This window comes from Rattus norvegicus, chromosome 4, assembly GCF_036323735.1.
Source record: "Rattus norvegicus strain BN/NHsdMcwi chromosome 4, GRCr8, whole genome shotgun sequence".
Classification (NCBI taxonomy): Eukaryota; Metazoa; Chordata; class Mammalia; order Rodentia; family Muridae; genus Rattus; species Rattus norvegicus.
The window spans coordinates 158,486,375-158,509,684 of NC_086022.1; the positions used below are offsets into that span (position 1 = coordinate 158,486,375).

At 37.4% G+C, this 23,310-nt stretch overlaps 1 protein-coding gene across 1 annotated transcript; it reads left to right on the top strand.

Moving 5' to 3' along the window:
• The first annotated feature begins 634 nt into the window (after positions 1-634).
• Positions 635-22,878, top strand: Vom2r50 (vomeronasal 2 receptor, 50). Its single transcript, NM_001099507.1, has 6 exons — positions 635-858; positions 1,897-2,194; positions 12,261-13,070; positions 15,240-15,464; positions 16,665-16,788; positions 21,986-22,878. Exons 1-6 carry the CDS (start codon positions 635-637, stop codon positions 22,876-22,878), a joined length of 2,574 nt encoding a protein of 857 aa, NP_001092977.1.
• Positions 22,879-23,310: the final 432 nt, after the last annotated feature.

Genomic DNA, 23,310 nt, shown 5'->3' on the forward strand with positions numbered 1-23,310 from the left:
TTTAATATTTGTATGTATTTCAAAACATTTTACTCATAAGCATATAAAATATAAGATGTTAAAAATATACGATAATCAGACCTATAAAGTGGTCTTTGGCTTGATCTTACAGAAATACTCTAAAATGACAGTGACGTTAAATGATTTAGTCTCACCCTTCCCCCACAAACACTGAGCCCTTTGATCCATCTTTCAGATGACTTAATCATGTTTCCTCTGGTTAGTCTCCCTTTACTTTGGGACCTTGAGAAGTCTCAGCTCACTGAGTGTACACACCCCACAGGTGTTTTAGAGGACTTCACACTTGTTCTTAATTATGTGTTTTCTGCTGAGAATCAGGATTCCCAGGTGCCAAGTGAGAGGTTCCTGAGCCTTTGAAGACTCACAGTGACCCTGTGAAGGGGACATGATCTAGGGCTAAGTAGGTGCAAAGCAGATTATACTTCCAGGAAAGAAAGAAGTGTTTGGATACTGGTGGATTTGTCTCAGGAAAAAACAAAGCTTTATAAACTTGAAGCACACTGACCTGAAGCTACCTGTTTTATCTGTTTGTTGATTGCTATTGCGGTTCATTAATCCAAGATTTTCAACTGAACAGATATCTGTGTTTTATCAATTATTTATCAATATTAGTATGAAATTACTCATTGTACTCATTGCTTTCTCTCTCCTGATTGTTCTCATTGTATTCCAGGAACAAATTTCTTGTTTCTCCTTAACTAAACCTGCTTCTCCTGGCTACTATCAAGATGGGGATTTTGTTATTGGAGGAATCTTTTCCCTTAGAGTGACTGCTGGAGACACAAGAAGTAGATTTGGCTTTAAAGATACAATCTATATACCAGAATATGTTTATGTGTAAGTGTTTTGCTTCTCTCTTTAAAAAAAAGCATTGTTTCTGGATTTCATACATATTCAACAATATTCGTTGTCCAAACCCAAATCTATTGCTTCCCCTCCAATGTATAATGTCTCTACTCTTTCAACTTCATTCTCTCTCTCTCTCTCTCTCTCTCTCTCTCTCTCTCTCTCTCTCTCTCTCTCTCTCTCTCTCTGACACACACACACACACACACACACACACACACACACACACACTTTTCAATCTACTGAGTTTACTTAGGCATGCTAGTGCTGTAGGTGTATAGAGCATCATCTATAGTATAGGCAAACTACTAAGGCAAACCTCCTAAGGAATCTGACTCTCCCTTCCCCAGTAGCCAGCAAATACCAAATACTCAGCCATGACTGGGTCTTTGTGTGTCTCTCCCCTACACATGCTGAATTCTCTTAAATACATAAGGAGGTGTTGAAAGCACTGTGAAGTTGAAAAAAATTGTAGTTGTTGAATGTATTTTACTAAGAATAAAATATACACAGTTCCTGCTTCAAATTTCCTACATGCTTTACTCCTCCATTTTATTTTCTCAGACATAAATAGCACAGTAAAAATTAAAATTGTACATTTGAAAGTATGTGGTCGTACAAAACTTTAAACCTAGAACTTGAGAAACAGAGGCAGGAGGATCTCTGTGATTCTGAGGTAAACCTAGTCCACATAGTGAGTTTCAGTCCAGCTTGGGCTAAAGAAACAAGACTCTGTCTCAAAATAAAATTTGAAAACAAAAATTGTGAATTTGATATTCAGTTGTGCTATAAAATTTTAAGACTAATTCCTCTACAGTTTTAATATAGAATATCCTGATTGTTTTTTGGATTATTGTGTATATAGTTTATATGATTTAGATTGCTAGAAATAAAATTCCAGAACATAAAAGGGAGCATGGGGAATATGCCTGGAGCAAAGAAAGGGACGTAAATGATGTTATTATATTTTAATTAAAAATTAATATTAAAAAAGAACGCAGAAATAGTCTTTCCAATTTTTTCTCCTAGGGATCTCACCAAACATTATCAGCATATTTTGGCAATGGTTTTTGCTATAGAAAAAATCAACAAGGACACAAATATTCTATTCAATATGTCCCTGGGATTCTATCTCTTCAATGTTGATTTTATTGATATGAAGGCCGTGGAAAGTTCTATGGCTTTGCTCTCAGGACAGACCCCCCCAGTTCCTAACTACAGCTGCAGGCCTGAGAAGACTGATAAGCTGGTTGCAGTGATAGGAGGCATTTCAACAGGAATATCAACCAGGATCTCCCAAGTTCTAAGTCTCTACAATGTCCCTCAGGTACGCAGAGAATCCTGGCTCCTTAGATTAAATATAGTAATAAATACTAATTTATTCATTTATTGTGTATTGATGAGGAATAGAATTACATAAAATTTGAATTATTTTAAAGCACAATTTATTCATAAGATAAAATTGTTTGTATAATAAATTTAATTTCAAAACATTTAAAATTAAAAGTGTATAGATAAAAGTAATCACAGCCTGTATTCTGACAACTCCAAGAAAATTTTCTTTGCCATGGACCGTTGTTAGTACGGTCATTTTTGAGTATACAGTATTAGAGCATCACAAAGCATGAGGACAATTATAATTTTACTCATGAATCTTCACTGTAACTACAGTGGGAATACTCCTGATAATTTTAACGTGGTATCAGCTCAGATTCCCAAATAACATTTAATTTTTACAAAGAGACATTGGTCAGGCTTACTCTGGCTGGACATGTGGGCTGTTTCAATTTTCCTCTGTTAGAACAAAAAGTGTAATTTCTGTCTTTGTTTAAAAAAAACACTCTGTTCAGAAGATTTGCAATTTATGAGGTTCCATTTCTTGATTCTAGATCTTAGAGCATAAGACATTAGTGTTCTATTCAGGAAAATTTCCCCTGTGTGTAGGTGTTCAAGGATATTCCCCACTTTCTCTTCTATTAGTTTCAGTGTGTCTAATTTTATGTGGAGGTCTTTGATCTACTTGGACTTGAGCTTTGTACAGGGAGATAAGAATGGGTCAATTTGCATTCTTCTACATTCTGACTTCCAGTTGAACCAGCACCATTTGTTGAAAATGCTGTCTTTTCCCCATTAGATAGTTTTAGCTCCTTGTCAAGAATAAAGTGACCATAGGTGTGTGGGTTAATTTCTGGGTCTTCAGTTCTATTCCACTGATCTACCTGCCTGTCTCTGTACCAATACCATGCAGGGGTTTTTGTTTTTGTTTTTGTTTTTGTGTTTTGTTTTCGTTTTTTGTTTCTTTGTTTGTTTGTTTGTTTGTTTGTTTTGGTTTTTTAATCACAATTGCTATGTAGTACTGCTTGAGGTCAGGGATGGTGATTCCCCCAGATGTTCTTTTATTGTTGACAGTAGTTTTCACTATGCTGTTTTTTTATTTCAAATGAATTTGCAAATTGCTCTTTCTAACTCTATGAAGAATTGAGTTGGAATTTTGATGGAGATTGCATTGAATCTGTAGATCGCTTTTGGCAAGATGGCCATTTTTACTATATTAAACCTGCCAATCCATGAGCATGGGAGATCTTTCCATCTTCTGAGAGCTTCTTCAATTTCTTTCTTCAGAGGCTTGAAGTTCTTGTCATACAAATCTTTCACTTGCCTGGTTAAAGTCACACAGAGGTATTTTATATTATTTGGGACTATTGTGAAGGGCATCATTTCCCTAATTTCTTTCTCAGCCTGCTTATCCTTTGAGCAGAGGAAGGCTACTGTTATGTTTAAGTTAATTTTATATCCAGTCATTTTGCTGAAGTTATTTTTCAGGTTTAGGAGTACTCTGGAAGAATTTTGGGGTCACTTAAGTACACCATCATATCATCTTCATATAGTGATATTTTGACTTCTTCCTTTCCAAGTTGTATCCCTTTGACCTCCTTTTTTATCTTTTTGCTCTGTCTAGGACTTAAAGAACTATATTGAATAGGTAGGTAGAGAGTGGACAGCCTAGGACAAAACAGCAATCAACAGGTAGCAAAAAGGTCTTTACCATTCCTACATCTGATTGAGGGGTAATATCTAATATATTCAACGAACTCAAGAAGTTAGACTCCACAAAATCAAATAGTCCTATTCAATATGGAGGACAGAGTTAAACAAAGAATTCTCAACTGAGGAATACTGAATGGCTGAAAAGCACCTAAAGAAATGTTCAACATCCTTAGTCATCAGGAAAATGCAAGTCAAAACAAACTGAGATACCACTTCACACCATTCAGAATGACTGAGATCAAAAACTCAGGTGACAGTAAATTTTGGGGAGGGTGTAGAGAAATAGGAACACTCCTCCATTGTTGGTGGGATTGCAACCAGGTACAACCATTCTGGAAATCAGTCTGGTGGTTCCTCAGAAAAATGGATATTACACTACCTGAGGACCCAGCTATACATAAACTATCCAAGGAAAATAAAATTAAAAAAACTTTCTGTTTATCAGTAATGATTCCTTATAAACAATACTAGAGAGCTGGATTTATAAGTCACTTTCATGTTAATTAGTAATACACATGAAAAGGACTACTTAGAACAAGTGACAAGTTACAAGTAACAGTGATTCAGTGCTTCTTGTTTCCCACTATTCCAAGTGAAGTAACTTATACGTTAGTAAAATGAATCAGGATGCCACGTTGATTTTTACTTATTTGTTTATTTTTGAGACAGGTTCTCAAATGCGAATTTTCCTGGCCTTGAACTTCCTATGTAGTACAATATTGCCTTACAGAGATCCTCCTGCCTTTGCTTCTCTGAGGCAGAAGGTATACACTACTATGCCTAATCATTTTTTTATTTTTATGAGATTTTATGAGTTAATTTTAAGTATGTGACTATGGACATATGCTTATAAAAACATTCATGATGAACACAATTTTTCATAAGAAATGCATATATAATTATATTCGTCTCATTTTTGTCACGGATCCTCCTACAGCATCTCAATAACTCCTGACCTCTCAGCTAACAGCTCCTTCTTCTGTTTTCCTGACATAGGATCCTTCCCTTTGCTCTGTAGCTTTTTCACTCCATGTAGCCCCCTGATCAGCCATGCAATGATCTGCTGAGCACCAGAGTCCTTTCAGAAGAGCCTAGTCCAAGATGATATTTTGAATGTTTCCCCTAGCTTTTCTTTAGGTCTTTCAAAGTTTTAAGTTTCCCCCTAATGTCTCTGAGCTGATTAGAATGGAGTTTTTTCACAGGGCAAAGAGGCAGACAACTCCTTTATAAATTTTCTACATGTGTTTAGATGTTTAGTTTCCCTAGGAATTTATTGTAGCCACTGTCTCTTCTCCAGTATATGTTTGTGACTATAGCTGTGTGCGTTTATCTATTGTTATTCTGTTTGGTTTGTGTTAACTGTTTTTCTTATGCCAACACCAGGCTGATGTGTTACCATGGCTCGGTAGTATAATTTGAGACCTTGTATATGGATTGACATGTACCAATACCCTCTCTATTTAGGATGGCTTTGTCCAATGGCGTTTTTTTGTGGTTCCACATGAACTTTAGAATTCCCTTTGCTAGTTTTATGAAGAGCATCATAGGAAAGTTGATGAGAAGTATGCTTAATAATATATAATTTGGGAATATTTTACATTATTAATTTTGCTAATCTGTGTATGTCCAAGTTCCTTCTGTTTTCAACAGTCTTTTTAAATGTCTTTAAAATATCCCAACTCTTTGCTTATTCTTATTCCTAGGTTTTTTTATTATTTTTATTACACATGGGATTGCTCCCATGATTTCTTTATCATTATTGGTATATAGGAAGCTACTAGTTTGGATGTTTATTTTGTATACTGTTACTTTGATGACCATGTATATCAGGTCTAGGAGTTTTCATATTTAATGTTCCAGGAAGAGCCCACAAGAAAACATTGAGACATAAACATATCATATGCAAACAAGGATACTTTACTGTCTTGTCTTGTTAGAATGTTCTTACTATATTGGTTTTGCTTTTATTTCAAGCTAGAAATGAATGGCAAAAGGGAATACTCTCTAGACCATTGTTTGTAGCTTTTCTAGTAAATTTTGAATTTTTCATCTGGCATTTTAGACATGTCAGTATTCCTATACGCAGTAGTTAAGGAGTTATGAGCTTTGGGTATTGCATTGTGTTGGGAATTCATGTTTCTTTTTCTCTGTGTTTAAGTTGGGTGTCTGCTGGCTTGGGTATTTCTTTTAGTTTTACTTGTGTATTTTCTTATTGAACTGTGTAATCCTATTATTTAGATATATTTTATTATTTTTAATATTGTGGAGAGAGGGGGGAAAGAAACAGAGACAGAGAGACAGAGGTTAGACAGTGACAAACAGAAAGACAAAGAGAGAAAGAGAAAAAGACAGAAACAGAGAGAGAGAGAGACAGAAAAAGAGAATTCATAGATGTGATGGGTTCTGGCACCACAGAGGCCAGATGTGTTGGAATTCCCTGAACTGGAGTTAGAAGTGGTTATAAACCACCTGACACAGTTGTTGGGAACTAAACTTTGGTCCTTAGAAACACTTTTTTGTCAGCATATGATATATGGTTTTCATTATTGCACATTCACATGCATTTTGTTCTTACTTTCTGCTTCCTGATGCCATTCACACCCTCTTGCCTTGCTGTTTTGCTCTTTGAACAAAGCTCTTTCAGCTTTTAACTCAGTGTTTTATTTCAGTAGTCTCCTGCCTTAGGGTTTCTTCTATCATTCTAGTGTCATTCTAGTATCATTTCTATTCATCTCTCTTCCTCTCTCTGTCTCTGTCTCTGTGTCTCTGTATCTGCCCCTGTCTGTCTCTGTCTGTCTCTGTCTCTCTCTCTGTCTCTCTCTCTGTCTCTCTCTATCTCTCTGTCTCTCTCTCTGTCTCTCTCTCTCTCACACACACACACACACACATACACACACACACACACACACACACACACACACAGCTATGTCCCAAATAAAGGGGAAACAAAGTGTATGCCTGGTTTATTTTGCTTTATAAAATATTTGTAGTTCCCACACCCATCTTCCTCCAAATGTCTTTATTCTATATGGCTGCATATAATTTTGTTGTGAGTATATACCTTGTTTCTGAATTTATCTATTCCTATTTATGACATCTAGTTTGTTTGTTTCTTGGTTACTGAAAATAGTACAAAGGAAAAAGGTGAATAATAAGATATGGGTGTGTTGTGTCGTTTTCCTTGCTTTGGCTTGGACTATGGAGTATCTATACGAGTTGTAGTAGAGTTGAGTTGTGTGGTTGGTCTAACCATTTGTGAAACTCCGTTACTTCCGTACTGTGCCAGTTTGCATTCCTAATAGCAGCAAGAGGCTTCCTGTTTTCTCACTCCCGCTATTTGGTTGGGTTTGATAATTAAGACATATTTCATGGGTACAAGTGTTTCTCCTGCATGCATGGTATGTGAGCCACATATGTGTATCTAGTGCCCATGGAGAAAGCCCAGAATAAGGTGTTGTGTCATCTGGTTACAGAGTTTACTAATGGTTGTGGGATGCCATAGTGGTTCTGGGAATAAAAACCGTGTCCTAAGGAGGAACATTTAAAGTTCTTTTTTTTTTTTTTATTAACTTGAGTATTTCTTATATACATTTGGAGTGTTATTCCCTTTCCCGGTTTCTGGGCAAACATCCCAATGCCCCTCCCCTTCTTTATGGGTGTTCCCCTCCCCACCCTCCCCCCATTGCCGCCCTCCCCCAAACAATCTAGTTCACTGGGGGTTCAGTCTTAGCAGGACCCAGGGCTTCCCCTTCCACTGGTGATCTTACTAGGATATTCATTGCTACCTATGAGGTCAGAGTCCAGGGTCAGTCCATGTATAGTCTTTAGGTAGTGGCTTAGTCCCTGGAAGCTCTGGTTGCTTGGCATTGTTGTACATATGGGGTCTCGAGCCCCTTCAAGCTCTTCCAGTTCTTTCTCTGATTCCTTCAACGGGGGTCCTGTTCTCAGTTCAGTGGTTTGCTGCTGGCATTTGCCTATATATTTGCTGTATTCTGGCTGTGTCTCTCAGGAGAGATCTACATCCGGCTCCTGTCAGCCTGCACTTCTTTGCTTCATCCATCTTGTCTAATTGGATGGCTGTATATGCATGGGCCACATGTGGGGCAGGCTCTGAATGGGTGTTCCTTCTGTGTCTGTTTTAATCTTTACCACTCTATTCCCTGCCAAGGGTATTCTTGTTCCCCTTTTAAAGAAGGAGTGAATCATTCACATTTTGATCATCTGTCTTGAGTTTCATTAGTTCTAGGCATCTAGGGTAATTCAAGCATTTGGGCTAATAGCCACTTATCAATGAGTGCATACCATGTGTGTTTTTCTGTGATTGGGTTACCTCACTCAGCACGATATTTTCCAGTTCCAACCATTTGCCTACGAATTTCATAAAGTCATTTTTTGATAGCTGAGTAATATTCCATTGTGTAGATGTACCACATTTTCTGTATCCATTTCTCTGTTGAAGGGCATCTGGGTTCTTTCCAGCTTCTGGCTATTATAAATAAGGCTGTGATGAACATAGTGGAGCACGTGTCTTTTTTATATGTTGGGGCATCTTTTGGGTATATGCCTAAGAGACGTATAGGTGGATCCTCAGGCAGTTCAATGTCCAATTTTCTGAGGAACCTCCAGACTGATTTCTAGACCCCATATGTACCAGTCTGCAATCCCACCAACAATGGAGGAGTGTTCTTCTTTCTCCGCATCCTCGCCAGCATCTGCTGTCACCTGAGTTTTTGATCTTAGCCATTCTCAGGGATGTTTTGATTTGCATTTCCCTTATGACTAAAGATGTTGAACATTTCTTTATGTGTTTCTGAGCCATTCGGCATTCCTCAGCTGTGAATTCTTTGTTTAGCTCTGAACCCCATTTTTAAATAGGGTTATTTGTCTCCCTGCGGTCTAACGTCTTGAGTTCTTTGTATATTTTGCATATAAGGCCTCTGTCTGTTGTAGGATTGGTAAAGATCTTTTCCCAATCTGTTGGTTGCCGTTTTGTCCTAACCACAGTGTCCTTTGCCTTACAGAAGATTTGCAGTTTTATGAGATCCCATTTGTTGATTCTTGATCTTAGAGCATAAGTCATTGGTGTTTTGTTCAGGAAATTTTCTTCAGTGCCCATGTGTTTGAGATGATTCCCCACTTTTTCTTCCATTAGTTTGAGTGTATCTGGTTTGATGTGGAGGTCTTGATCCACTTGGACTTAAGCTTTGTACAGGGTGATAAGCATGGATCGATCTGCATTCTTCTACATGCTGACCTCCAGTTGAACCAGCACCATTTGCTGAAAATGCTATCTTTTTTCCATTGAATGGTTTTGGCTCCTTTGTCAAAAATCAAGTGCCCATAGGTGTGTGGGTTCATTTCTGGGTCTTCAATTCTGTTCCATTGGTCTACCTGTCTGTCTCTGTACCAATACCATGCAGTTTTTATCACTATTGCTCTGTAATACTGCTTGAGTTTAGGGATAGTGATTCCCCCTGAAGTCCTTTTATTGTTGAGGATACTTTTAGCTATCCTGGGTTTTTTGTTATTCCAGATGAATTTGCAAATTGTTCTGTCTAACTCTTTGAAGAATTGGATTGGTATTTTGATGGGGATTGCATTGAATCTGTAGATCGCTTTTGGTAAAATGGCCATTTTTACTATATTAATCCTGCCAATCCATGAGCATGGGAGATCTTTCCATCTTCTGAAGTTTTCTTCAATTTCTTTCTTCAGAATCTTGAAGTTCTTATTGTACAAATATTTTACTTGCTTGGTTAAAGTCACACCGAGGTACTTTATATTATTTGGGTCTATTATGAAGGGTGTCGTTTCCCTAATTTCTTTCTCGGCTTGTTTCTCTTTTGTGTAGAGGAAGGCTACTGATTTATTTGAGTTAGTATTATACCCAGCCACTTTGCTGAAGTTGTTTATCAGCTTTAGTAGTTCTCTGGTGGAACTTTTGGGATCACTTAAATATACTATCATATCATCTGCAAATAGTGATATTTTGACTTCTTCTTTTCCGATCTGTATCCCCTTGACCTCCTTTTGTTGTCTGATTGCTCTGACTAGAACTTCAAGAACTATATTGAATAAGTGGGGAGAGAGTGGGCAGCCTTGTCTAGTCCCTGATTTTAGTGGGATTGCTTCAAGTTTCTCTCCATTTAGTTTAATGTTAGCAACTGGTTTGCTGTATATGGCTTTTACTATGTTTAGGTATGGGCCTTGAATTCCTATTCTTTCCAGGACTTTTATCATGAAGGGGTGTTGAATTTTGTCAAATGCTTTCTCAGCATCTAATGAAATGATCATGTGGTTTTGTTCTTGCAGTTTGTTTATATAATGGATCACGTTGATGGTTTTCCGTATATTAAACCATCCCTGCATGCCTGGGATGAAGCCTACTTGATCATGGTGGATGATTGTTTTGATGTGCTCTTGGATTCGGTTTGCCAGAATTTTATTGAGTATTTTTGCATCGATATTCGTAAGGGAAATTGGTCTGATGTTCTCTTTCTTTGTTGGGTCTTTGTGTGGTTTAGGTATAAGAGTAATTGTGGCTTCATAGAAGGAATTCGGTGGTGCTCCATCTGTTTCAATTTTGTGGAATAGTTTGGATAATATTGGTATGAGGTCTCCTATGAAGGTCTTTTAACTACTGAGCTACCTCTGCATCCCACGCAACTTATTCCCATGTTTTAAACACCTACGATTGAGGTGAAAGAGTCTTAAGAGTATTTGTAATTTAGATTCCCCTGGTGGTTAAGGGTGTTCAACACTGTCAATATATTTATTAAATCTTTGTGTTTCTTAAATTTTAAGAACAATCCATTTAGTGAATTAACTGGTTTATTGATTTAATTATTCATGTTTTTTTAAATTCAAGTTTAGCTATTCAACCTGTGGCCAGCAGGTTTCCTGGGTTGAATAATAGTTATGCACATGGTCCAACACAACAAGTTCAAAGTACTCACAATGTCTTGAGACATTTTTGTCATTTCTTTTGTAATTCACTTGCACATGTCTTAAGTGTGAACTGTGTAATTGATCATGGTGTGCTGTCGACCATATTCTATACATATTTCATTTTCTTCATCATGTTGGCACTTTTGTTTGAGGTTTTCTGTGCAGAATAAGTAAACCATTTTATTATTTGTAAATGAATCCCTAATATATGCAAATAATTCCAACTTTACCTATGACAAATAACCTTTCTTTCTATTTCTTTGGAGCCTAAGTGCTGTATGTGTGTTCTCAAAGAGCTCCATGCGTTAGGTCCTCTATATGCTAAGTCCCACATCTTTTTTTCTTAATTAACCAACTATCAGAGTTTATAAATATAAAAATAAATGGTCTCGTATCATCTATTTAAAATGCTCACTTTTATGCATTTACTAATTATTGAATATTTCTTTATCCTACTGTTTCCTTCCTCAAAGTATTCATGTTTATTTCATTTTCTGATTACTTCTTTCCTATTCCTCCTCCTTCCCCCTACCCAACCCTCTCTCCCAATCAATTAACATGTATTGAGTATCTGTATCCAATTATCATGATTTTGGATCCTGTACGTGAAAAATTCACTAAACATCTAAACTCAGATGCCTGGTGAGAAGGGAGTGAATGGAGATAGGTCATGAGGTGTGGATTAGGGCAAGTACCAGTGGGCATCTGATTTTAGGAGCTTATTATGTAGGGAATTTGTGTAGAAATGGAATCAAATCCCAATCTGAGCCATAGGACACCAGGGTATGCCAATACCACAAGTGTAAAGATAGAGAGAAGACTCAGTAAGGCACAGACAGTGAGACATTAAAACATTCACTGTGGTAGTCAGCCTTCTGTCCTAAGCAAGCTTACTTTAGGGTAGTTGACTATTGATTAAGCATTGTAGAAAGAATATAGGCATAGAAACTTCAAGGGGGGATATAGCCATTACTAGTGAATTTTAAGCTACATCATAGATTTGTCTTTATTGGTTAATTAGTTATGGATTTGTGGCTTTAAGTAAAAATGGCCTTTATTGTTACTATTTCTATACTTCTATCATCAGGAAGACAAACATTTTGGTATGGGAAGTGACCAATTTGCAAATGCCCTTATTTGACCAGTTTACTTGAACAGAGAGAAGGAGATAGACACTCTGTGGCCATGTTTGATAAGTTTTGTAGAAGTGTAATAAAAAGATACATTTCCTGTGTGCAGCGATTAGAAAGTGGTCGGTCATAGGTAACAAATAGGTATTTCTTAGCAAAGTTATCTAGTTGTTTAATTTCTCCTAGAGTGCATTAAGAGATAAGGTAAACCAAATCACTTGAGAATAAGCATAATTGTCTTGTCTTAAGGTGTAACTTTATGTTTAGATCAGCTATGCTCCTTTTGACCAGAGTCTTGGGACCGGAGTCCAGCTGCAGTCTCCATACCAGTTTCCTGTGTACACCACAGCTTTGTATCAGGGAATAATTCAACTGCTGCTATACTTCACTTGGGTCTGGGTTGGTCTGGTGGTTCCAGATGATGTGAGGGGAGAACTCTTCCTTAGGGACATCACAGAGGAGATGAACAACCATGGACTTTGTGTTGCATTTGCAGAAAAAGTTCCAGAATTTCCTGCTAAGGACACAGTAGACAGGGAACTTTTTATGGAAAGATTCACATTGACCCATGTTATTGTTGCATTTGGTGACACATATTCTCTTCTGAGATTTGTCTACAACATCTTTTGCAATACCCCTTTTGGTAATGTCTGGATCACAACTTCTGATTGGGATATCACCACATTACCCTTTCAACAAAATCTAGGTTATACATATTTTGGTGGAGGATTATCATTTTCTGTTCACATGGATGAAATTCTGGGATTCAAGGATTTTCTCAGAAGAGTCCAACCTAGGAAATACCCTCAAGATATCTTTATCCAGGATGTGTGGTCGAACTTATTTGAATGTCCTTATTTAGATAAGGACTGGATCAGGGAACTGAGTCAATGTGAGCAAAATGGCAACCTCAGTACACGACCTCTGCATCTTTGGGATATGAATACCTCACCTTCAAGCTACAAAATCCATGCTGCTGTATATGCCATTGCCCAGGCCCTTCATGAGGAGCTGTCACTCATTGTGGAAGGAGACTTATTGAATAAAGGTGTACCCCGAGCTCCTCTCCCATGGAAGGTAGAAATCACTTGTCTTCTGTTTTCCTGGGCATTGGGCTTGTATGCTCTTCATTTTGATTTATGATCTTTCCTAATTATTGTTAGAAAAATACTACTGTTGTTAGTATATTTCTTTTTTTTTGGTTCTTTTTTTCGGAGCTGGGGACCGAACCCAGGGCCTTGCGCTTCCTAGGTAAGCACTCTACCACTGAGCTAAATCCCCAGCCCCGTTAGTATATTTCTTTAAGCACCTGTCTCCTTCTTCAAAATATTCATGTTTATTTCAGTAGCATAAACAATAGTCTTAGAGAAAAAAATGAACTGCATTGAAATGTTGAAAGTTGAGCTAACATTACTATTAGAAAACAATACATGCATGATGCTGAAAAATTATTTTATTTTAAGCATATTCAAACAATGATTTTTATGCCCTTTAATTGTCACATATCTTTTTTTATTGCTTTTAATGATTTGTGAAGAGATTTGTACAAGTATAAATATGGCAGATGTTAAGGGATTTTAGGTACATTTGATACCAATAGCTTGTTTTGTTTTGATAAATATCCTAGAAAGATCATATAGCTCTATAAAGCTAGACATTATGATCCATGATTGTTATCCAACTCGTAGCAGGTTGAAGCAAAAGGATATGAGTTTGAAGCTAGTCTGGGCTGTATAGACATAGCTTGTCTTTAAAATCAGATCCTAAACCCAACTGAAACAAAAACAGGTTGTTTTAAATGAAACTGGATTGAATCTGAGGCACTAAACATGACATATCAACTTTCTACCTGTTTATCCCTCTACACCTGCTTATCTTTTCCACAGCTATTGGACATCCATCAATTTAGTTTGTTTGGTTTATTGCTGCTGTTGTCTTCAGTTCTTTATACATTTAGGATATTATTTCTCTGTAAAATGTAGAGTTGATATAAATCACTTCCCAGTATATAGGCTGTCATTTTGTCCCTTTGAAGTTGTTCACTGCCTTGCAGAAACTTCTCGGTTTCATGAGGTCCCATTTGTTAAGTGTTGATCTTAGTACCTACACTCTCAGTGTTCTGTTTAGGAAGTTGTCTTCTGTGCCAGTGTATGCAAGGCTGCTCCCTATTTTCCTTCCATCGAGTTCAGTGTGACTAGTTTCAAGTGATAGGTAATTGGCCTTAAGTTTTGTGCAGGTGATAAATATGGATCTACTACATTTGTCAACATAAAGACATCTAATTAGAAGAGCACCATTTTTTAAAGATGCTTCCTTCTTCCATTATGTAATTCTGGTTTCTTTATCAAAAATCAGGTGTCCATAGGTGTGCAGATTTATTTCTGAATCTTCATTTTGATTCCATTGCTCAACATGAGTGTATTTATGAAAATAAGTTGTGGCATTTACTACTATAGCACTGTGGTACAATTTAAAATTAGGGATGGTGATATTTCTGGAAGTTATTTTAATAACTTTAATAGCATAATAAATTGTTGTGTTAATTCCTCTGTTCCACGAGTGTGAGAATTCTTTCCATCTTCAGATATCCTCTTCTGTTTCTACTTTCTAAGACTTAAAGTTTTATCATACATGTCTTCTGCATGCTTTATTTAGCTACCCCAAAATATTTTCTGTTTTTATTTTTTTGTGTGTGGATATTGCAAAGTGTTGTTTTCCTGATTTTTTTTCCCAGTCTGTTTGTAATTTTTATATAGGAAAGCTACTGATTTTTTTAAACTTAATCTGTGTCTAGCCACATCACTGAAAGTGTTTTATCAGTGATAGAAGTTCCCTGGTAGAGGTTGCTTATGTATATTATCATATCATCTGCAAATAATGATATCTTGAAATTTTATTTTCTTATTTGTATCCCTTGATCTCCTTTAGCTATCTTATTGCTGTAATGTCTGTTTGGTTTATAACATCTGTTAGCTTCAGTATTTGTTGAGTTTTTGTCTGTTTTGTATGAGTGAGTGAGTGAATGTGTGAATGTGTGTGTGTGTGTGTGTGTGTGTGTGTGTGTGTGTGTGTGATATGTCTATTGCTGGCATGAATCAGTTCTAAGATAAATGTTTGATATACAGAACAATAATGAAAGCCATGGGAACATACAGTTAAGAAAAGAAAGGGAAGTAAAAGTAACTAGGTTTATTTGCATCTCAGTGATTTATAGTGCAAGTTCTGACCATTGTTTTTCATGTTTAGCTCCATCCATTCTTACAAAATGGCCAGCTAGGGAGAAGCACCAATGAGGAAACTGTTGTGAACAAGGAAGTTTCAGCAACCAAGCTTGACATCTTTAATTACCAGTCTCTGCAGAGCAGTACCAAAGCTCAAGTGAAAGTTGGCGAGTTTGTCTTTGAGTCTCACAGTGTTCAACATTTTTCCCTAAATGACGAACTCATAACGTGGGGTGAACACCACAGTCAGGTGAGTATCTTTCAAGTCAGCACCATGTGCTGATCTCAAACTGGAATTCCTAGGAAAACAGGGTTCACAGAAGTCATCAGTTTTGGGCCTAAGAAGAGCAAAGAGGGTCAATTGTCAAGTCATAATTTTCTGGTCCCAGAATAGCAAGGGAGAGTTCCCAGAAGTCATCAGCTTCTGGGTTCCAGAACAGTAAGAAAGAGTTAATGGGCAGAAGTCATTAGACTTTGGCCTTCATCCATCACTGTGTCCCACTTCAGTGCCTGAATGTTTTTGTGAGACACCAACAAGTCACCTTTTTCATGTTTTTTTTTCTTATAAGTATTTGGTATATCCTATTTCTGACTCACTTGGTCAAATCTTTCTCTGATTCTTCATTTCATCTGCTCCTCAATTAGAAGTTATTTTCAAACATGGGTAATCCTTCTTCAAATTAATTTTACCTTCTGTGTTTGGGATTAAAGATGTGTACTAAGGGCTGAACCATACCACAACTAAAAACAGCTTTTTTTTTTAGTAAATAACACAATCTTGGGGTTCACATTGTGATTAAATATGCTGTGACAGGTATCTCTGGATTTGAATTTTAAAACTATATGCACATTAATCCCCTTATTGTTAGAACTGTTAACCCTGAATATCTCAGTGATGTGATAAAACCTGGTGATACATAGTAACAGAGAACATTATTGGTCTTCAAGAGACACAATAAATTTTCTCCAATGGAAGACACTGGTTATACCAACCACTCTAAGGGAATATATATATATATATGTATATATATATTGCATATATATGTATATGTATATATATGTATATACATATATAGTCACAGTTTGGTGGGTTTTGTTTTGCAATATTTAAAAATTGTTTTAAATATACTAAAATACATTATATAAAAATAAAAAATATGGTAGAGCGCTTGCCTAGCAAGCGCAAGGCCCTGGGTTCGGTCCCCAGCTCTGAAAAAAAAAAAAGAAAATAAATAAAATAAAAAATATGAGGTCAATGGAAGGAAATAAAGCCAGAGTTCAAAAGAGAGGGGGAGAAGTAAAAGGAACAGAAGCTTTAGCTTCACATTCTCTAAAAGCATCTTCTTTCTTGGTTGTTGCAGTACACAGGCCTGCTGACATCTACCGTCTCAACGCTAATACTGAATGTCATGAATTGACTGCCTCCCCTTCTCTCATGTCTCCTATACAGACTCCATTTGCTGTTTGCAGTCAAAGTTGCATGCTTGGATTTAGGAAAACACCTGTTGAAGGGAAACCATTCTGTTGTTTTGATTGTCTCCCATGTCCAGATGGAGAGATTGCAAATGAAACGGGTACTTCTAAAATAAATATGAATATGGACAATTTTGGAAATAGTCCTGAATTTGGAAGTTTCTAGAAATTTTTCTTAATGTAGAAATTTCTAGAAAAGATTCTGAATGTGGAAATTATTCTCAATGGGTCAGGGGTGAGTAACACAGAGCCTGAAGACACAGTTACAGTTATATACCTAATTCCTAATACTTTAAAACAAGTTCTTGCTGGGTGGAGGTGGCACAAAATTTTAATACCAGAATTCGGTAGATGGATATCTGGGTTCAAAGCCAGTCTGGCCTACAGAGTTAGTTCCAGGACAGCCAGAGTTGCACAGAGAAACCCTGTCTTAAAAAACAGACAAACAATCTTGATTACAACCCAGTCATGTTTGGTACTGTTGTTTATTTGTTGATTGGTTTGCTTTATTTGCTATGCTGCCCAGATTGTTCTCAAACCTCTGGCCTCCAGAAATCCTCCAGGCTCACTCTTCTGTATGACTAAGACCACAGATGTGTGCTCCTACATCTGACTCTGCCTTGTCTTCTGCATGTCTGCCTTGAGTTCAGTTTCTTTTCTTTGTACACCTGCTTTTCAGCAATGGTTCTGTTAGCAATGTGTAAAGTTAGTGCTCCTGGAATACTATAGGCTATGAGCAATGCATAAAGTTAAAGCTCCTGTATACCCTAAACCATTAGCCATCCCGTATACCCTAAAATGGTTAAAGCTGGTGCTCCTTGGATAGACTAAACAGTGCTCCATGTGTTCTCTAAACTATGAGATGCATTACAAAGCATGACATTATTTCATCTTTATAATAAATGTTGATAATAATCTAAAATTTTCTCACAAGGAAATTAAACTTCAGAGAAAATATATAAACTTCCTATGATCATACAACGTAGAGACAGCTGAGACAAAATAAAGTCTTGTCAAATGAAAGGAACGCCTAAAAACACTTTATCAGAGTGACATTGATGGTAGATATACTGCTCCTTTCCTGGGACCCTGGGTCCTGTTTCAGACATTTCCTATAGCAAATAGCCATAGCTCCACAAATACTTGTTTAATGACTAAATACGTATTTACTGTATGACTTACTACATTTCCTTTGAAATCCTTTAATTCTTCTGAGAGCTCTCATTATGCTTTCCCTGGTCTTGTAAGCTAGCATGAGGCTACTATATAAACACACATGGAGAGATCCCAGAGGATGAATGATGTGCAGAGTTGTGAGTGATGTGTGGGACTTTGACTGATGTATGAAGATGCTCCAGCCACTGGACCCTGACTGTCCAGCTGTCACTTCTCTGTCAAAATGATTCTAATAACAAAGATTCCTCAGAGCACACCAGCAATGCTTTGTGTTCTTACTTCTCATCTAATATTTTTTTTGAATCAGGTATTTGCAAGGCCCATTTGACTCTCCTGAATGAAACCTGTATTTATCAAACACAGGTTAAAAGGCCCTTTTTCTTTATTTTCGTAGCAATATAGTCATAGGCCAGACTAACTACTTCCTAACTGCTGAGCTCGTGGACAAGCACCACCAAACCCTTGATAACTTCTTCTTTTTATTGGCTATTTTTAAATTTACTTTTCAAATGTTATTGCCTTTCCAAGTTTCCAGACAATAAACCACAAATACCATCCCCTGCCCCTTCTTCTATGAGGGTATTCTCCCACCCTGCCAACCACTCACCCCTTCCGGCCTCCCCACCCTGATATTCCCTTCACTGGGGAGCTCAGTTATGGCAAGATCAAGGACTTCTCTTCCCATTGGTGCCCAACAAGGCCATCCTATGCTACATGTGCAGCTGGAGCCATGGGTCTGTCCATGTGCACTCTTTGGGTAGTGATTTAGTCTCTGTGAGCTCTGGTTGGTTGCCATTTTTCTTTTTATGGGGTCGCATGCTCCTTCAATCCTTTCTCTAACTCCTCCAATAGGGACCCCATTGTCAGTTCAATGTTGGATGCTAGCATTCACTTCGAATTTGTCATGCTCTGGCAAAGTCTCTCAGGAAACAGTTATGTCAGACTCCTGTAAGCATGCACTTCTTGGCATCAACAATGTTGTCTTGGTTTGGTGGCTGTATATATGTGGGCTGGATCCGCAGGTGGGGCAGACTCTGAGTACCCATTCCTTAAGTCGTTGCTACAAACTTTGTCTCCATATTTCCTCCTATGAATATGCTTATTCCCCCTTTTAGGACAGACTGAAGCATCTGCATTTTGGTCATCCTTCTTCTTGAGCTTTTTGTTGTCTGTGGATTGTGCCTTGGGTAATTTGAGCTTTTGAGTTAATATCCACTTACCAATGAGTATATACCATGTGTGTGTTTTGTGATTGGGTTACCTCACTCAGGATGACATTTTTTAGTTCCATTCACTTTCCTCTGAATTTCATGAAATCATTGTTTTTAATAGCTGAGTAGTACTCCATTGTGTAGATGTACCACATTTTCTGTATCCATTGCTCTGTTGAAGGATGTCTGGGTTTTTTTCCAGCTTCTGCCTATCATAAATAAGGACCCTATGAATATAGTGGAGACTGTATCCTTGTTATACGTTGGAGCATATTTTGATTACAGAAGTATTATAGCTGGGTCCTCAGGGAGTACTATATCCAATTTTCTGAGGAAACACCAGACTGATTACCAGAGTAGTTGTACCAGCTTGCAATCCTACCAACAGTGGAGGAGTGTTCCTCTGTCTCCACATCCTCACCAGCATCTGTTGTCACCTGAGTATTTGATCTTAGCCATTCTGACTGGTGTGAGGTGCAATCTCATGGTTATTTGATTTTCATTTCCCTGATAACTAAGGATGTTGATTGAACATTTCTTAAGGCACTTCTCAGCCATTCAATATTCCTAAGTTAAAAATTCTTTGTTTAGCTCTGTACCCCAATTTTAATAGAGTTATTTTACTCTCTGGATTTTAACTTCTGGAGTTCTTTGTATATATTGAATATTAGCCCTCTATCAGATGTAGGATTGGTAAAGATCTTTTCCCAATCTGTTGGTTGCCATTTTGTGCTAATGACAGTGTCTTTGCCTTACAGAAGCTTTGCAATTTTATCAGGTCCCGTTTGTCTATTCTTGATGTTAGAGCATGAGCTATTGGTGTTCTGTTCAGGAAATTTTCCCCAGTGGCCATGCATTTGAGGCTCTTCCCCACTTTTTCTTCTATTAATTTGAGTGTATATGGTTTTATGTGGAGGTCCTTGATCCACTTGGACTAAGCTTTGTACAGGATGATAAGAATGAATTGATTTGCATTCTTCTACATGCTGACCTCCAGTTGAACCATCATCATTTGTTGAAAAAATGCTGTCTTCTTTCCACTGGATGGTTTTAACTCCTTTGTCAAAGATCAATTGACCATAGGTGTGTTGGTTCATTTCTGAGTCTTCAATTCTATTCCATTGATCTACCTACCTGTCTCTGTAATAATACCATACAGTTTTATCACTATTCCTCTGTAGTACAGCTTGAAATCAGGGATGGAGATTCCCCCAAGAAGTTCTTTTTTTGTTGAGGTTAATTTTTGCTATTCTGGTTTTTTTGTTATTGCAAATGAATTTGCAAATTGCTCTTTCTAACGCTAAAAAGAATGGAGTTGGAATTTTGATGGTATCACATTGAATCTGAAGATTGCTTTTGGTAGAATGGTCATTTTCCTATATTAATTCTATGAATCTGTGATGAATTCCATATCACACACACACACACACACACACACACACACACACACACACACACACACACACACACCAAGCCTGCTCATCTTCCCCCTCCCCTTTTATCTACCTTCCACTCTTGCAAACTCCCCGAGCTTCACAACAGAAAAAAAAAAAAACAAATCTCATTGTGAAAGCGATAATATGTCACAGTGAGTCCCTTTTTTACCCTTATTTATCATAAATATTCAAAGGCTTACCTCCACCTCTACCTTTTTTTTAAAAAGACATTATGTGAAGAAGCTTATTAAATTTTTCTACAAAAGTACAGAAAACTCAAATAGCATAAATGCATGTAGTAAATATACATTGAAAATTAAGTATAAAATCATTTTCCTGTAATAAACTTCTAATCAGAATCCAATCAAGGATTTTTAAGGAATTCACAAATACAAGCATTTCTTTATAAGAGAATACTATTCCCCTCTAAAATGTATTACCTTCAGTATTATTTCTAAAACAAAGATACATCCTTTTGTGTAATCAAAAGGATGAAAGAAACAAAAGAAAATGCTACAGTTACTAAACATAGATGTCATTAAACTCTAGGAAGTTTTACTTTCTAGGCCTTCTACAATAACAATCAAGAGCTCCCAGGGATAAGAGCTCCAGGGATGATTGTGGACTACAAGGCAGAAAGATTTTAAGTGCCAGTGAGCAGACATCTTTAATGAAGCAGAAGTTGCTAGAAATGACAGAATCTTTGAGCACATATCCATTCAGAGGCATGCAACAGATCTGCAACAGATCAAGCCAGATCAAGTCAGATCAAGCCAGATTAAGCCAGACACAATCCCTAAATGAATGGAGGACACGCTCATGATGCCCTTGCTAGTAATAGATAAGACCTATTGGCACTTGATGGATACTGGAGAGAAAGAGTCAGTTTTCTTCAGGTAGGGGGGTCCTGATAGGTTGCCCATGAAATGGTAGAGGGAGCTACATCTATATGGATACACTCAGCATTACACGAGCACAGTGGGTTAAAAAAAAAAGCACATGAAGTTGGGAGGAAAAATTGTTGGATGGAGAGAAAGACATGCAGTGTGAAGAAATTGGTGGTATATCTGATCGAAACACATTATATGCATGGATGAAATTCTCAAGCAATAAATAGATCTTTAATGAAGAAAATGAACAAGGAAAGAAAGAGATTAACAGCTTGAAGGTGTATGTCTCTCTTCCTTTCATATGTAATCAAACGTATTTTTCGTATCATCTGATTTCCTCTCATTTCATTTCAAGATTTCTGATTCTCTCATGTTTTTCGAGTCTACTCACATTCTGAATATTCTATGGATTCAGCTGTATATGTATTTTTCTCTCATGAACCAGCATGACCCTGGTTCAGTGAACATAACCAGGGATATTTGCTTCAGAATTCAACAATGGTTGTGTTCAATGGTTGTGTGTCCCATACATATATCTGGGGAGTGAAATGTGGAATGTAATAAACCTATCTGTCTCTATTTTAGATATGGATCAATGCATCAAATGTCCTGAAGATCAGTATCCAAATAAGCAGAGGAATCAGTGTCTCCCTAAAATTACAGCATTTTTGTCCCATGAAGATACTCTGGGAGCTGTTTTCATCTCCTTGGCCATTAGTTTTTCTGCCTTTTCAGCTATGATTTTAGGATTATTTATCTGCTATCGGGACACACCCATTGTCAGAGCAAATAACAGAAATCTCAGTTATCTCCTCCTGGTTTCTCTAATGCTCTGCTTCTTTTGCTCATTAATATTCATTGGCCAACCTAGAACAGTCACTTGTGTCTTGAGACAAACAATTTTTGGGGTTGTATTTTCCATTGCCATTTCTGCTATCTTGGCAAAGACCTTCATTGTGGTTGTGGCCTTCAAGGCCATCAAACCTGGAAGCACTTTACAAACATGGATGGTGACCCGAGTCTCAAATGCTATAGTCTGCTGTGGTTCCAGCATTCAAGTGTGCATCTGTGCAGTCTGGCTGGGAACGTATCCCCCTTTCCCTGATGTCGACATGCAGTCAGAGTTTGGGCAAATCATCCTCTGGTGTAACGAGGGCTCCACCCTTGCCTTCTATTGTGTTCTGGGGTACTTGGGCTTTCTGGCCAGTCTCAGTTTGCTTATTGCTTTTCTTGCTAGAAGGCTACCAGACACCTTCAATGAGGCAAAAACAATCACATTCAGCATGCTGGTTTTCTGCAGTGTGTGGATTTCTTTTGTACCCGCTTACCTGAGCTCCAAAGGCAAAAACGTTGTGGCTGTGGAAATTCTTGCAATTCTGGCTTCCAGTGCTGGCTTACTGGGCTGTATATTTCTTCCCAAATGCTTTGTGATCCTACTGAGATCAGATGACCTTCCAAGAAAGAAGTTCTTTAAATGATTTCCTCCTTAATGCATAGGAATTGATTGTGATTTGTATGAAAAGAACCATGTAGAAATAAAGATTCAAAAGAGTGGTGTGAATTCAGTGCATTCCACTAAACAATGGTAGCTGCTATCCAATCGTGTGTCACTACTGTCATTGGAAACAATCAGTCACAGTGAGCCTAGCCAACACATGTTAGATAGTTGCCAACTAGAGATGACTTTCTCTGTGTTTCTTTAAATCAGTTTTCTCATTTTTCAATGTCATGTAACAGGACCGGAAAATATTAAGGAGGAGAATGAGAATGAATCATTTGTGTGGAAACAAAAGTAACAGATGTTTTAAAATGTGTTTCCTATCTGTTCCTCTTATGCATGGAGATTATATTCAATACAAATTAATTTAAAATTAACCATGAGTTCTGCTACAGAAATCTCATGGTCTGCT